This window comes from Antrostomus carolinensis, unplaced genomic scaffold (genome assembly GCF_000700745.2).
Source record: "Antrostomus carolinensis isolate BGI_N321 unplaced genomic scaffold, ASM70074v2 scaffold11518, whole genome shotgun sequence".
Classification (NCBI taxonomy): domain Eukaryota; kingdom Metazoa; phylum Chordata; class Aves; order Caprimulgiformes; family Caprimulgidae; genus Antrostomus; species Antrostomus carolinensis.
This window is the reverse complement of record NW_010333709.1, coordinates 31,074-48,595: the sequence shown is the minus strand read 5'-3', so window position 1 is coordinate 48,595 and position 17,522 is coordinate 31,074. Positions and strand designations below refer to the sequence as shown.

General features: G+C 35.5%; 1 protein-coding gene across 1 annotated transcript in view; it reads right to left on the bottom strand.

Annotated features, from left to right (window-relative positions):
- The window catches only part of CPEB3 (cytoplasmic polyadenylation element binding protein 3), a 49,612-nt gene that overhangs the window by 6,105 nt on the left and 25,985 nt on the right, over window positions 1-17,522 (bottom strand). Inside the window, exons 6-7 of the mRNA XM_029086474.1 lie at window positions 3,511-3,629; window positions 2,093-2,207 (exon numbers count right to left, since the gene is read on the bottom strand). Of these exons, the coding sequence (XP_028942307.1) occupies window positions 2,093-2,207; window positions 3,511-3,629 (234 nt within the window). The remainder of the gene's footprint in view (window positions 1-2,092; window positions 2,208-3,510; window positions 3,630-17,522) is intronic.

Below are 17,522 nucleotides of genomic sequence, written 5' to 3'. Positions count from 1 at the left end.
AGGAAGTGGAAAAGAGGCTGAAGGAAGTGGAGGAGAGGCACGTAAACTGTGCAAAGACAGATGGTCACTGAGCCAAGTTCTCTGTAAAAGCTGATAGGCAAACAAATTTGTCAGGTGGGTGAAGAACAGACCTTTACAAAGCCCTGCCAAGTCAGCCATTTTTCTATGCTAATGTGCAAAAACACTTTCAGTAGCAAGTTAAAGCGTAGCTATCCATGATAAAATGAAAAAGATATACTAAATATTTAACTCTGTGTAGTTCTCACTAAATTCTCACTAGTTAATTATACACAGAATAGAGACAATTTTAAAATGAGTATGTGTGTTTGTATAAATGTATGCATCACATTAAGGGAAGACCATATGTTAATTTGTCCATTTGCAAGGAGCAAACAAATGTCTGACTCATTCTACCAAATCAGGTAATACTCTTGCTCTAAACAGTAATGGAAAACTATCAGCATAATGTAGTGACTAGTAGATTCTTCTGCTTTCTAATGATTTGGAATCACCATATGCGTAATGATCTCAGGAAGTGACAGTACGGAACAAACATCAGGAACGCTTTAAAACATTCACAATAGTCATTACAGAAGTTACTCTTGCCAGTAGACAAAGAATATATAGGATTCCAGGGCAAGGAAACCATGTAGTGTTCAGACATCTTAGGAAAAAAATATGTATCGGATCTTTAGAGTTGCAAACAAGGAAAACTGGAAACTATTTGTCTGCTTTGGAGAAGTTAACTATTTGAAGGCATCAGTTTTCAAGTGTAATGCATTTCAAATGTAATCTATGGTAGGCCAAATGACACACAGTTTTATAAAGGTTATAATTAGAAGTGAGGTAATGTTTAATTGTTACTATTTACATAATTACCACCTAGCAATTAAGTCTTATTTTAAGATGGTGAGAAAGTGAAAGCTGCCAAGAAACCTGGGCTGGGAGAAATCTTACTGTCAGCAAAGGCTGGGGGACTTTGTGTACAGCTTCCCGAAAGAATTAGGATTAGGAGAAGGATCAAGCGAGGAGCTGAAGTTCGAGTGGGCTGGAAAGTGGCTGCCAAAGGAAAGCGAGGGCTACCAGGAAACCTGATCCAGAAGTCTTCCAGACAATGACTGAGGAGCTTTGTCTACTACAGCCCTGGAAGATTAGGATTAGAGCTGAGAGGATGAAGAGGAGAAACCATGCAGCTGACTTGGGAGTGAGGATGAAGAGGGAATACTAGACAGAAGTGAGGGCTGCCAGAAGATTTAGCTAGGAGAAATGTTTCAACTGCTAATGGCTTTGTGACCTTGTCATTGTCTCACCAAAAATATAAGGGTTAGGAAGAAAGGAGTGTCAAGCTACAGTTAGGAGCAGTGCTGAAAAGGGGCCTTCAAAACAAGTGGGGGCAGCCAGGAGATCTGGGCTGGGATATATCTTTCAAAGGAAAGAAATTAGCCACAGGCTAAGGAGTTTTATTTATGGATCTGCAAATAAAATTGAAGAAAGTGAGTTAAGGGTGAAGAAAAAAGATCGAGAAAAAGCTACATTAGGAGTGAATCTGGAAAGTGGTCTCCACTTCATTTCACTTCACAGAGAGGGAACACTAAGAGACCTGGGCTGCGAGAATTTTTTCTTCTAGACAATGGCTGTGAGGCTTTGTCTATAGCTCCAGGGGAAAATTAGGGTTAGGGTTGAGAAAAGGGGAAAGAGAAATCATAGAGCTGCAGCTGGAATTGGTTTGGAAAGGGGATGGGAAAAAATTGTCATCCAGTCAAAGGGAAGGGGAACTTGTCTGCATCTCAGCAAGCATATCAGGTTTAGGATTAACATGGTACACATTACAAAAAATCATCTAAGTTCTAGGGTATTATGCAAACTTGGTGAAGACTGTTTTTACTGAAAATCCTAATTAGTAACCTATTTAAAAGATAAAAAGTGTTCACAGTTTGTATTTTGTAGACAGAAAGACACCCACTGACTTAGAAAGTGAGTTGCATTCTTTGGAAAAAACAGGTATATTTTCTGCTCTTTTACATATATTATACATCTTTTCTGCTTAATCTGGAACCCCCTACTACACGTCCTACATTTTCCCTCTACTTACCAGCTCGGAGGGGCCGTGGAACTCCTCCAACAAAGATAGTTTTTCTTGGATCCAAAGGCTGAGACCCATCCATCACAAAGTCACTGTCACTTAGGTTCCAAGGTCGAATTTGCACCTGTATTAAGGACTGTTTTTAGCAGAGGAACCTGACAACTTAATTAAAATTAAGAAACAACTGCCAAATCTTTCTATAATTAAAAATAAAATTTAAACTTAGAAAAAGCAGTAAATTGATGGTATAAGCACCAAAACAATTTGAGAGCACAGCTTATCTGTTAGAAAGAAGGTGGACGATTCATTTATTACCACTAGAGGCCAGGCTTGAGTTAAATGTCATCATAGCAAACTCCTGCCTCATTAATTCCCTGCCCCTAATCGCCATTATAAGAAATCTGTGAAAAGACTTGCAGAACATTTTACCGTGTACTCGCAATTACAGTTGCAGTTTGGGCAACTTTCCTGAAATCACATACAGTGACCCACAAATTTTAAAGCACTGATAGGAGTGGAGATAAAATTGATTTCTGTGCTTGGAAACAAAAGGAGTTTTTATAATGTGTGAATGCTCATTTTTGTTAAGCAGCAAGCAACACAGTTGATAAGGAATCTTTAGATTACACAGAAAAAAAGCTGCTCTGAAGTTATTTGGATAAAGCTGTTCATCCATCCATTTATTGATGCTAGGAATCATGTTAAGCACAGTCACTGTGCTGTAATACTGGCTTGTTCATTTATCTGCACAAGGTTTTTAATAAGTGTTTTTAAAAGGCAGCACATTTTTTATCTAATAATATTTGCCTATAGTTTTCATCTAATCTGTATGTATCCATAGCCCCAAAAGAGACTAGCATTAAAGAATGTGAGAGATGTGAGCAATAAAAACAGGTTACTGTGTGTCTTCTATTCTGCTATAGCCATCTGCATTATTTGTTTTTACCCTGCAGTTTCTATAAGGTAAATGAGACCTAAATTATAAATTGATTAGCTATTGCATGCAGAAAAAATAATAATTAAGAAACCTAAGTAGTACAGAATATATTTGAAGCTATTTGGATTTTTGGGAGGAGGAAGGGGGAGTTAAGTTTCTTCATTTCTTCTGCATAAGGCTTTCTTTTCTTTCAAATAATATAGAGGGAAAAATCATAATCCAATTGTTTTACAGCTCACATTATAAAAGGATGCATACTCCTGCGAGATACCAGAAGTACCAAGTATAAACACCAATGGAACGTGGCATTTATCAGAAAGAAGCAAATGTTAAAACCATGTTACGCTGACACAGAAAGTAAATTCAACATAACAGCAAGGACAGCAACAGGAAATGGACAAGTCAATCAACTATATTTATTTATTAACTGAAAAGAGTCACAGCACATGGGTTAGCAACCAACATAAGTGTCATGGCATAAGCTACTTACTGGTTTATCCTTGATTGTGGGACTTGACACACACAGGTAAAGTTTCCCATCTTCTTCCAGACATGCATCTATCAGAGCTTGTACCGAGCTTTCTTCCTGGAACAGCAGAAAGGCATAACCTTGGAAAGGATAAAGGCACAAGACAGAAAAAGAGCAGATTAATTTATATAGCATTTTCTTTTAATATAGAAAACAAACCCAAGAAGTGAATAAAATACACAAATTACAAACAACTATTAAGACTGTTAGTTTGGTTTTTTTAAATTAAATTCAGCTAATAGATAACACCCTCCTCATACAGTATTGATTTCAGAATGGAGACAAGAGTGTTTGATGTATATGAGTATGTTTATTTCATTAATTAATGATTTTGAGCAGTAAGAATACAAACTGGTGAATAAGGGGTTCTTATTACCCAACAACTGTATCTGAGCTATTTATCAGTGGTATCTGTTGGTATCAGTGATTATCATCTTACAATGGAGGCACCGAGTTTCTGGTTACTATATACAATGGATAAATATTACAAAAAAGGGTCAAAAAGTGGACAGGTAAACAAATAAATAGACTTTGATGCTCACATACTTAACTATGAAAAAAATGCTCAACTAATAACAATATGCATGAGCAAAAAAGAATGTCATGCATTGTGTTTTATTATGAGTCAAAGATCTGCTGTGTTAGTTATATTTAAATAAAGCAGTTCAAAAGAAAGAAGGAAGTCCAACAAAAATTGCTCCAAGTGATTCAGAATTGTAGGACGTTAAATTAGCCAGTAAAACTAAGTGTCTGCAGAATGCAGTGCTCTTCTGAATGCAGCTGGCAAGAGAGCTTTCTTCAGTCTTAATGCTGTTAAATATGAATGAAGATTTGACCCAAGCAGTCCATGCTTTGGCTACCTCAGAAGTGAAACTAATAGAGCACACTCTACACTAAGCAAAGCCACCTACGAGACTTGCTGCTAGACTTGAACGCAGCTGCCTGGTTAAGAGGACTTTGTCGGGCATGTATTGCTGAGTACAACTCAGTTTTCTCACTGAATGTGAACGTGTTGGCTTTGACCTTTATAAATTGGCACTTGTGTGTCTTACAGGCTACCTCTTTTCAGAAAACGTGCAGCAATTAGAGGCAGCTGGAGTTTAAGCAGGGTCTGCTAGACTTGTGCTGCCTAAGACTCGACACAAACTAAGTGCCTACATGATGTTACACCATATTTAAATCATGACATCTTTTGATATAGCTTTACACAGTCTATTTGCTATTGATATAGTAGTGACTTACTCTAATTTTGCACTGAGTACTGAGTGAATACTATTTGGCATGTCTTTTTTAGATAAATAAAAACGTTGTGTGTTTTAGCACAACGCTGATTTATAGAACATTGAAGATAGACACTGAAAAAGTTTTTCCTCTGTAGAGTTACTATCTACCAAATTACCTCTTACCCTACTATATCTAGTCCTGTGTGACTTCTTGAAGAACCCTAAATTCTATGCAGCTGCTTGTTTTCAGAGGCCAAAAAAAGTTTGCGTTAACAACATAACTGTGGCCCAGAACGCATCTAGAAAGACTGACTTGTCCAAGAAAACAAAATAGTTTGATCATCACTCTTGTGAGCAAACAAGCAACTTACATACCTAGAGTGGGAGTAGATTAAAGGTACCAGTCCCAATAAAAAGTGAAACATTTCTTGAGTAAAAACATCGGGTTTCCTCTCTAGCAGAGGTAATTGTCTTAAAACAGTCCCCTACAGATATAAACACTTAGACATTTTAGTTTTAGACTTTACAAAACTCATTACATTAACTGAGTATTAAAATAATTAGCTTGAAATCACTATGATTTTTAGCTTCATTTTATTTTCCATTCATGTACTTGTTATATCTTCCTCACTCCATACCATCCCTTCTGATTATATACAATGATAAGAGCAAAAACCTTATACAAATTAAAGTATCTTTAGTCTAGCAGATTTTTTAGCCTTATAAATTGCTCCAGTCAGAAAGCTAGATAATTGGAAAAGACTGCCATGGCAACTACACCTCCAAAGCCAACTGATCACACTTTATGGCTCAGCCCAATCCTTGCCTTTTATTTTATATAAATGCCTTGTGAGACCAGTTCCCAGAAGATGCAGTGCAGATCACTCCAGTACTACGAAATCCAAATAAGAATACATTTATGCACACTGTAAAAGAATGGTTTACAATACATTTAAATAGATTTAAACATTTAAGATTTATGTTCTGACCTGACCATAAGATTTGAACTCTAAAAAATAGAATTTTGTGTATTTCAGACTTTTATAATCTTAAACCAGCAAAATATTGGAAATTTCTTTACCATAAAGACAAAATGAAAATTGGGAAATGTTTACTGTGGCTTAATTCCTCAGCAAAAATCTGGGCAACAGCTTGGGATGCTTCTTTCTTCTGTGGAGCTTTTTCAGGTGTTTCTGGGTCATATTAAGAGGTTACCTCTGTGGTAGTTGGAGTTGACAGCCATTTGGGGGTATAGCAAATGGTATGATCATAATTTCCCAAACCAGTCAAAATTAACCAAACAGATACTTGTTAATTTTCTCTGGCTGCTAGATTACAAGCACAGTCCAACTGAGTATGAATTCAGTTTTCTAATCTGGGGCTAGCACCTGTCATGAAGTTTAGTATGATAACACCTCCTCACTTCTCTAGACCTCTGCGAGTGTCACACATTCTCCTGCCTGCTTCAGAGTCTGTGGGCCCTCTGAAGAGGGACAGGTAAGCAGTTCACAGCAGCAGTCTTCTGTTAATCTAGAAAAGCAAGTAGCCTGCACTAGTGTGACATGATGTCCAGCATTACTTCAAAACCTGGCGATTGCACATCTATTCCAATTATTTAAGGACTCTTGATATTCAAGATTAACAAAAATTACACCGAAATGAAAAATAATTAAATAACAGAAGTTCAAATAATGTAAGGATTATGTAGAAGCTGATATGGACAAGAAAGATACCTGCTGAAGTTAAAATTATTTGCACTCTTTTTCTAGGAGTGCATAGGGATGTAAAACCTTAAATTCAGAAAAATGCAGCTCCTTCCTGTGGGCAGTGGGAAGTGTTGAGCACTGCTGTTACTGAAGACTTACCCTCTTGCTCACAGTACCACTGTTTACAGCTGTATTTGCTTGTTCATACAAGCACATATGTGCTTCCATGGATGCACTGCATTTGATTAGAACTCTATAGGAGCAGATGCACTCTGAACTCAGATTCCAGTTTAAAAAATGAAACTGGAAAAAAAACATGTCAAAAATGACATTGCATAAAGAATTATCTCACACTAGATACAATTTAATGATGAAGTAATTATTTTGCATAGGAATAGAACACTGTTTTTAATAACTCAGCCACAATTTAAAATAAAAACCAGCACAGCAATCTGTAAATTAACAGTAATTAATTTTCTTTTTCTGTCAGCTGTTTTAAATGCTAAGTTTGGCTATAACTTTATAAAACTCTTAAGTGTATTCCTTCCTGAAGATATTCTCAAAAACATCTACTTCAGGCATTAGATCCTGTTCTACTGCATATTTCTATTCTTATTTCTGCTACATACAATGAGATGAGCTAATCCCCCAAAACCTTTACTGCATGGTCAGTTGACTTCTAATGTTCAGAATGGTCAATTACAGGGATCTCTAGGTTTAAAAGAGACTTATTCCATGTTTAAACACAGTACATGAGGTAGAATTAATAAGATGATCACTTTCCAAAACAAAAATATATTAATCCAAATAACTTGAATTATTTATCAGATGCTGAAAGTTGCTTCAAATTCCTCAGCGTCACGTGCTTTAGCACATTCTCCTCTCTGTACATCACATAAATCATATGACTTAAAGCCTATGGTTTTTTTCCAAGAAGTAAGAGATTTCAAAAATTTTAATCCTCTACAGCAGAATCATGGTAGCATGCTGTGACAAACTTCAGCAGTGATCCTTTCTTACCTGACCAAAATTTCTGAAGGTTTGAGAGCTCAAGGGACTGCTCCTGACTCAGATTCCACCGAGTAAAACAGGTGAGATATTTGAAGCCCCATAAAATAGTAAGGCACCCGACAACAGCTGAATATTCTATATACACCGATATATGGCTTTCAGCAGAAACAATCCACCTCCTTCTCAGCTGTTGGTACAACACATCACTGAAGTGCTGACAATAAACACTGCAGTTTGCAATCCACTGGAAGAAGGTGACAATGACAAAGCCACTATGACTTTTAAAGGGGTACAAGCAGAGGGAAGGTAAGGAGAAGATTAATTTCCTTAGATTCTGAAGCACAGCCTAGGAGCTCCTCAACCTTGAGCATTATTTTATGGAAAGCAGAACAAGAATTAAGTAAGCTCCTTTGTATATGTCCCAGTGATATAAACAGTGACACAATTTCCATATGAAAGGATAATTTAGTCCAGTTGGTCTAATTTCACTTCAGCTTCCCAAGAACAAACTGGAAAATCTGACATATATGCTATGTCCCACAAGCTTAAAAGGTTGTCACTTGACAAGCAAGATACACTTGGAACTACCATATAATGTTGCTATGGTCTGGAAAATGCGTTTTTGCCAGCCTAGACAGCCTGGAAAATCTCTATGTTAATAACAACATAGGCATACCTTCTGTAATGATGGGAACCTTTCTGAACTTTACTGAAAGCACATTTCATAGTAAGGCTTCAGTGATCTCTTTGAAACAACATGCTAGATGGAAAGCTTATTAAGGTACTTATTCTGCCTTTCTTACAATAGCAGAATCTGGATATTCATACTTCTATGTTAAAAAACTGTCATGTTGGTAAAAATTATAGCAGTCATATTGGAGTTTTAGCTAGAAGTGCATCACGCATATGTTCTGCCCATCCTTCCTCAATGTAATTAAAGTGAAAAGAGCTCCTCATGAACCTTTACACATGTGTATTAAGTGTATCAGGTGAGGGAGAAAATAAACTTATGGGCCTTGCAGACACCATACAACTTAGCAAGCCATAGCTGGTAGACTGAGAAGACTATCTTCTTGTTTAGACCAAAATATTTCTCAGAGTTAAAGGTTATCCAACTTCATGCCTCTCATGGCTCACCAGGAAAAAACTGATGGCATTTCAGAGCATCCATGAATAAAAACACGTTTGTTGGTGGTTTAGTTGGTTGGGTTTTGTTTGTTTGTTTGTTTGTTTTTAAAAAAAGGCTTTCTTTTATTCTTCTAAACCTGGTAACACCTTCCTTGTGCAGCTCCATCAGTAGGCACAAAGTCTGGTGGAGTGAAATAAAATAACTGACTGTGCTTTGTAACCCATGGGAGAAGGTAGGAGAGAATTTGGTGTGCTAGAATTTTTACACTCCTTTCGGTTTAAGTGATTAATTACTAATGTTATGAGGGCTAAGGTAATGTCTGAACAGTCTCTAGTTACTTAGTGATACAGGAATATTTCAGACAGGTGCTAATGGAGTAGCTGTACAGCTCTCACTTCATGAAGTCTACAGTGGTTTTAATTAAATTAGAAGTTTTTCTTAGAAATTTCAGTTAATTGTGAGTTAGTTCCATCTCTTTATATTGAGTTTATCATTTTATGTTCAACCTGTGAATACTCAAAGTAATTAATAAGTTCTTTAAGTTCTTGCATTTGAGAACAGCAATACAGAAATTGCTGTTTAAATACATCAACCATGAGCTGTGTCTTCCCGTACAAAGCCAGCGTTTTGGCATTCAAATGTTACATAACCAATAGCAAAAGATTAACTTATTTCTGGCTCTTAGAATCGGGGCTGCTTCTCAAATAAAGAAAAAACTGTAATGATGAATTATATATAAGGTCAAAGAGTATTTGAATATCCATATCAGAGGTCTGTATATCATCTATTGACTTCCTATGTAATTGACCTGAAATCCGTAATTCCCAAAACTCAGCCCACTTACAAAGTCAGATACAGAAATCATATTCTAAGGGTCATGTGTTTTCAATTTATAACACTGATGTCAGGTGGCAGAACTAAGACAATGAAGAGAAGGACTTTCTCTTTGCATACAGCATAGCAAGTCAGAACAGTCTCTGGGTAGTCACATGCATTCATTTCATATGCAAAACAGCAAGACTACTTACACTTGAAAAAGGTTAAAACTATCTTTGAAGCACATTTTCTTTCATTCCATCTTTTTAAAGTTTAGACAGTGTCTTTTCTGATGTTATATAGGCTTCAAGATTACAATAAAATCTACCATCCACCTAAGATCTCTTATAAAAGTATATCTCTCTCTATATATATATCTAACTCATTTATGTAAAAAATAAGATGGAGTTAAACTGGAAAAGAAAATCACTGTTCTAGTCTCATGTCTTTGTGTTTATTTTTAGATCATTACTTCAAAAAAGTAGATTTAAATAGACGTAATTTTTTCATGAAATAGAAATAGCACTTTCTTCTTCTATTTTTTCTGGATTTTTAAAAATAGTTTTGAATTCAACTATGGTTTTATTTACTAGAAATTTTAGAATAAATTTGTTTTAAAAGCCCACAGCAAAGGAACATTTAGAAACAGTGTGAACCAAATTTCTAAAACAGTCAATGTGATGACAGAGTCATTGCTCAAAGTCACCCTTAGTAATCTTATTAGGAGATGCTTTGAACATGAATAAAACACATTTCTAAATCCAAAGATGAAACAACTATTAAAAATGAAACTTATTTTTGAAAAATAAAAATCTGAGGTGTTAAAAAAACTGCAGATTTTCTTTTAAACATTGCAGTGACATGACTGGAATTTCAAAAAACATCAAAGACTTTAAATACTTAAGAAACCTCAAAATAGAAAAGGCTGTAATCTCACTGAGCTACTGCAGAAGAGTGAAATTATGTATTAGTCAGGGCTGCAAAGATGAATTTCTTTTAGTCAGCCTAACTTTAAATGGCAGTGTGTGACCCTGTCAGCTGTTTCCTTTCTCTGAAAAACAAAATGTGTATAAGAAATGTGTACAGTTTAGCATCTTGCAATGAAACTCCTATTAATTTTTATGTGTTTTTCCACAAGCATCAGACTAAGTCTGAGTGGTCAGATATGTAAGAAATCACCTATATGCCACATTAAAGACAGGTTTTGGGGTAGGCTTTGTTTGTTTTTAATTAAAGGTATGTATTCTGTATTCTCAGTTCCATTGAAAAATAATTGGATGCTGAATTTAAGTAGCAATTAAGTGAAGCATACATAGGTAAATGGAAGACAGGATGCATATCAAGAAAAGTCAGCAAGGAAGCAGATCATATGGAGAAGTTGAATAAAAACTAGGGTTCTATATCATAGCTTCTGTAAAATAAATTACATATCTTCATAATTCCAATTTTACCGTTAATCAGTCCGTATCGCCGAGATTACCAAAAGAATGGAAAGTAACATTTAACCCTTACTACTAATGATCTTACCATATCACAAATAACAGAGAAATTAGAAGCCTTGTATATTGTCATAAATATTATGGAGAGTTTTTCCCCACATCTTCATTTTAAATGGGAAAAAAACCCAACCAACCCACAGAATGTCTGCTTGCTCCATGAGGACGTACATTATTTCTGGGACATGGGAGAGGTGCCCCAAAGTTTCCTCTGCACTTCAGTGCTGAATAGAAAGGACAATATTTTGATAGTGCCGTAGTGAATACATACAGCTAAAGATTTACTAAGTCCTTTCAATTCCAAAACATGTCAAGAAGCAGAAAGGATTTGCTTGTCATCATCACTTCAAGACTTTCACTGCTTATGGGGGAAAAAAAAAAGCGGTATACATACACCATCTCAGTTTGTCCTGTAGTAAAAATACTCCTACCTAGCTGTATTGAAAAAGAAAACCTTGAAAAGCCTTTTTAAAATTATTTTTAAGTAAAAGAATATTCTACAAGTGTACTAAAGCCTCTCCTTTTATCTGGCATTTTACTTCTACACTAGTTACACTAGTGTAAAACATTGCAACAGCAAATTTATAGAGTTGTCTCCTCTTTCAAAGGTCACAGCCATTTTAAAACTTCAGACTGCAACATGATCTATAGCATCTATGAATCAGAATTAAAGGGTACAAAAACATAAAAGAAAGGCTATAACATACAATTTGGTTTATTGTAATTATAAGAGTAGTCACATGAATTAATCATACAACTTAATTTTTTATGAGGCAAGAGCTATCTCTGTGAAGTTTACTGGGTCAGCAGCATGAAAAAACATGCATTAACATTCATAAATATCAAACAAGCAACTAAATTCAGAACTGAATTTTTCTGGTTTGGTTTTCAAGGGCAATATGAAATGGTGGCTGCTCTGAGCAGAGTAGCTCATTATCATCATCTGGAGGGGGTCAGTTCTGCTGCTGCTGCTTTTACTCTGAACAGATGGCTGAAAAAAGATCAGTTTCCAAGTCTGAACAAAACCCGTTACTCTTCTTTGCAAATAAGCCAATTTCCAATTCTAATCCAAGCAACATTAACATAGAAAAATTCTAGATAAATATAAATCGTCTGCCTGATTTCAGCTTCTATTTCATGCATAGTGTCAGCATGAGGGGAAGAAAGCAAAGGTCCAAAAATCCAGGCTACTTTTTAGCTGAAGTCAGTTATTTTTAATTAATAAAATTTGATATTGATGTTTAAAATATATTTCATTTTAAATTATATGCTCTTCTCAAAGTTTATTTTTAAAGAAGAAAGGAAACAGCACTTACCAGAGCTGTGATACACAACACATTTGAGACTATTGTCAATAGCATAATTCAAGGTAAAGAACCAATAAAAAAAGAGAAGATCCCCACTGTCAGTTACATAGACGAAGCCAGCAACATATTTCCTTATTTTGTATGATTCTAACTCTCCTGTGAGCCCACAGAACCTGTCCTTCACAGTGAATGAACTGTGCCCAGAGAGGAACTTAAGCTGTAAGACATTTCTTAAGACAGAATGCAGAGCTTCAGTACTAGGCTTTAAACCTTCCATGATAACGGAAGGTTTTTCCAAAACTCGATTACTCATAGTTGCAGAACAAATTTCTCTCTCTCTCTCTCAAAAAAAAAAAAAAAAAAAAAAAAGTTTCTGGTTAGTGAGAGTACGAATTTTCCTGGGAGACTAGAATAGTACATTTTACAAAAAAAATTATTTGACTTATCAAATCCTCTAAAGCATTACAGTTTTCACTTTATTAAATGAAAACTGTACAGCCTCCATTGGCATACAACAGACTATTGATTAGACTATCTCAGTATAAGCAGTAGTCACATACATCACAGGTCTCAAAACTAGGTAGAATTTGCATGGTATAAAGTAGATAAAAACTGCCAACCAACAGCACTGAGACATCTGAGAGAGACACCAGTTCTCAGCTGCTCCTAGCTTTTGAAATCAGAGAGAGGCATATACACTGCCTTGGGCAGGGGCATCCATAGTATCTTTCTTTCCAGCACCTGATGAATTTCCCATTGCTAGTCCTAACCTCTGGTTTGAGAGAATAAAAGTATAATTTGGGATATTACCTTTGATAAATTACTGATTTATATATTGCACTAATTTTATATTACTGTATCATTATCATAGGGGTAGAATTATGTGCATCACTGCAGTGATTCTAGGAACAGAAAACAGAATATTGTAAATATAATGCTTATAGGAATTTATAAAGACAGCACAAGCTTGTAACACAAGAAAGGATTACAACTGATCAGGGAGCCGGGGTAGGGAATGTCTTATTTGTAAGATGACCCTCAGAAACACTGAATATGTTGCAGTGCTAGTACAGAATCTCTCTCTTTTCACCATCACCCCCAATCATCCCCTTGACCTTATTAAATGATTTGAAAGAAGAATTTGGTCCTTCATAAATTATTAGCAAAACAAGATATAGCACAAGCTATTAGCAAAGCACAAAATATTATCAAGTCCTCAATATCACTATTCAAAGGACTGTTTTTATCCTGAAGCCCATAATACTTACAGATCAATTAATATTTTTTCCATTTACAAAACAAAAGAAAAGACAACATGTAATTAAAGCAGTATTTTGATGGGGTGGTGGGAGCAAACCACAGTAAAATCTACTTGGCTTTAGAAGTGGATAATGAGAATCAGACGAATACTTAACTGCTTCCATTTGACAAAAGTGGTCTGGTTACTTCCTATAGATAAATGTGGGAAAGATTTTTCTGAAGATATGTTCAAATTCCAGGTACTGTTTCACTTCTCCACACTGTTTTTGTTGCCTTAAACCTTTTTTTTAGTGTCTTAGTCATTAGTAGGTTTTGAAAGAAAATTCAGCTAGATATTGTGAACAGTCATCGAAATCAGAATTAGCAGCATTTTCTTTCATATGTGTACTATGAAGTGACAATAGTGAAGAAGGAACATATTTTATAGTCTGCTTAGGAGTCTTTTAGTCATTATCCTCTGCAAAATTTCTGTATAAACATTAGCTACATGGAATTATTTAATATACTTCTTTTTATCTAAATATCCATTCCCTATTTAAGAATATAAACAATAAGAGACTTCTCAATCAGAAGTATTTTCTTCCCCATACAGACATTTAATAGTAGCTACAAATCCATTAGGAATCTATACCAAACTGTATTTTTACCTCCTGAGTCTGCCATGTGTAAGCTACTCAGTGACTCAGTTTGATATAAGCCATATAATATACATGCATGCTAAATTACTATACCATATATTACAGTCCAATATATTTATCATCCACAAAAATTACAAAGAGATGCAGAGCCCTAAAAGTGCGTGATTCAGTGCTCTTATTTAGGAAATGTCATTAAGTCAGTCACCAAGCTCTATGTGCTTCTGTCTCACTAAATACAAAGCTTTCTTCAACAAGATCTCTATCTCACAAAGCAAGAGCTAAATACAGTTAAAATTTTGAACTTAACCCTGTCCCTGATGTGGATAGCTGATGTTTTGTAAGATTCATCTTTGATTATTAGAAGATATAGGGCTCCTCCTTTCTATTTGAGGTCATCTTTAAGAACATTAATATTTAAAAGTTGTGATTGGATAAAGTCTAGCTTTATTAAAATTAACTGTCCAATAAATTAAAAAGCATACAATTTGCATGTAAGTTGGTGTCAGATACCTATATATACTACAGAATATTGAATACCCAAGACATACATACTCCTGAAAAACTCATAAAATAATGCATTCTTTAATAAGGACAATCTTTAAGATTTCCTGTTTCTGTCTAAAAGAAGCATCAGTAAACCTGTCTGAAATGTCTTTTTTTTTTTTTTTTTGGCCCCATCAATTCTTCATATTACTGCATCATTTAACCAACACTTGTCTATTTTCCATTTAAGTCTGAGGTATATTTAGTCCAAATAAATCAGAATTTCAAGAAATTTTACTGCAGATAACAGCTGCACAACAATGAAGAAAAAAGTATGGGCATTATACACAGGTAAGTCTAGTAAATCTGAGTAAATTATTTCAGCATCTGCCCAAACAAATTTACTACAACAGTTAACCCAGAAAGTGAATGCTTGGAATTGCTGTTTAAACAGAACCTACTGAAATGGGTATTTGACTGAAAGCTTGTGACAATGAGTAGTGATTAGTAGATGCATGAACCAGACTCCAACCAGCTGCTCTTTAGATTTTGGAAGCAGCAATCCCCTTGAGACAAGCCTTAAATATCAACTGTGACTTAACTCAATGTACTCTAATAAAATAGATAGTTTGTGTAAAGTATAGGAAATCCCATTGCAATCTTAACCCTTCCAGGCAGTGAGAGAGAAAAACCAGCCTGCCTCTTTGGCATATAGCCAACAGAAAAGCATCTAGATGACTTATGGAAAGATTTTCTTCTGGAAAGAGAAAATTATGCAACTTCAACATGTGACCTTTAATTTTCCCTAAAGAGTCAGGAAGCTTATGAAAAAAAACTATCAGAAGGTGCAGATGCAATGTGTATGAACTTGGCTTTACTGGAAGCAATGGATGTAACATGCTACCTAGCCCACCACTCAAAGCAAAACTGAGAGGCATTAGATACAACATAATAGAAAAGCGATATACAGACCATGACGGGTTTCCAAAGTACACCTCCTTTAATTGCTACCAAGAAATCAATTATGTCTTTTAGAAACCTGATTTTTTTCTGTAGGAAATTCAAGGCTTTTCATGTTACTGGCTATTAGACTGCTTACTGAGTTATGAGACATCCTGTCTTCTTCCAACAATCTCATAGTCCAACAGAAGCAGTCCAGAATTTAATGCAGTTTTGAATACAGCAAAACAACCTTCCGTATTGACTTCCGTGTTGTAAAAAAGGTATTTTGCCTCTATCAAAAACTTCCGAATGGTTATGACTATAAAAGTCTTCCAGCAAGTTCTAAAGCTGTAAAATGAAGTTACATGGTTAATTGCAGTCAACCCCCTGATTATATAAAACATTTTCCAATAGCTTCAGATATGAAAGAAGCTGGTTGACAGATGCACATCCAGGCTGAAATTGAAAACATCACACAGGATCGTCTTTACAGTTTTTTCTGGCAGCTCTGGAAGCACGTTAGTAGTGAAGAATATGAAAACAAGTTGTTTCTCCAGCAAATCAGAAGTGAAGCCATAAGAAGCTGTAGACTCGTATTCATCTTCAGATACGAAATACTAAAATCTTCATTTTCATGTGGATAACAAGTCAGTCTGACTGTCAGAGTCCTTGAACTCTCACTTTTGAGGCAACAGATCTTTTCCTGCTTAAATAAGCTGCTTGAGCAATAAAAAGAAACTAGGTGATGAAGAGTTACTCAATTTATTTTCTATATAACACATTAGTCCCAAATACCTACTCTTTAAAAACCAGAACAGTTAGTCCTTTCTTTGTCTGTTGTACACATAAAACGTTTTACAGTACACAGACATCATATTATCCAATGTGCTTTGGCTGTTGATCCCAAAAATGTTATTTATCTGAACAAAAGAACTACAAAAAAATGCCAGGACACCGGTGGGTAACCAAGAATCTGTTGAGGATGTACTCCAGCCTGTCAAAGATATCTTAAGAACTTTGAAGTCTTTGGAGGAAGAAAGAAGAAAAAAAAAAAACCCAAACCACTCTACACATAGACAAGAGTCCTCCAGCCTAAAAGTCAACCACAATTTCTTGAGAATATGACCAAAAAAAAAAAAAAAAAACCAAACCCCACAAAACCCCCCCTCCCAAACCAAACATAAATGAGGGATAAATTTATTGATAGGATGGAGATCTAAATTTGGACAACAGCCTTCTTTTGTGTTATAGGCAGAAAATAATTTGCTTTGGTCCCATTAAATAAAATCTCACAAGAGACTACTCCACTTAGGAGAATGTTTTACAGAGTGTTATCAAACATGTGGTGTTGCAATATCACTTCTTACAGAATAATAATTGAGAGCCACTATCAGTAATTGCATCCCAACATCTGCCCCTCCACCTCAAAAACAGTGCTGAAAAGGAGCCAATCCAGTAATTGTGGGCATTACATCACATTTGTCACATCTTGATTGGAAAAAGCTTTCTGACACCACATAAGGAGAATAAAGAAGAGAGGGAAGTAGGCAGAAAGGGAAAAATTGGGGGTTTTTTAAAAAATAAGTTTTTTTCCTCATAGGAACTAACTGAGGAAGACAGATGCTGCTGGGGTTGGATTTATTCAGCTTTGTGACTTTGTATTAGAACCCAGAAACCCAAATTTCATTCTTGAACTCTACACCACCCATCCTTTCTAAACTTGCACAGTCCTGGCTCTGAAAATAAGGTTTTCAGTAATAAAGCTACAACCACTATATTCTTCTAATAATAAATAGCCTTAACTTATTTGGTTACTGCAACTAATAAGACCAACAGAAACACCTTTACTACCAAATCCTGTAGAGACTATGGATACTGATCCCCTTCTAAAGAGACGTGGTCATTCCTTAGGCATCAGAAGTTGCCAACTGAAGGAGTCAACAAATACTCACTAAAAATTGT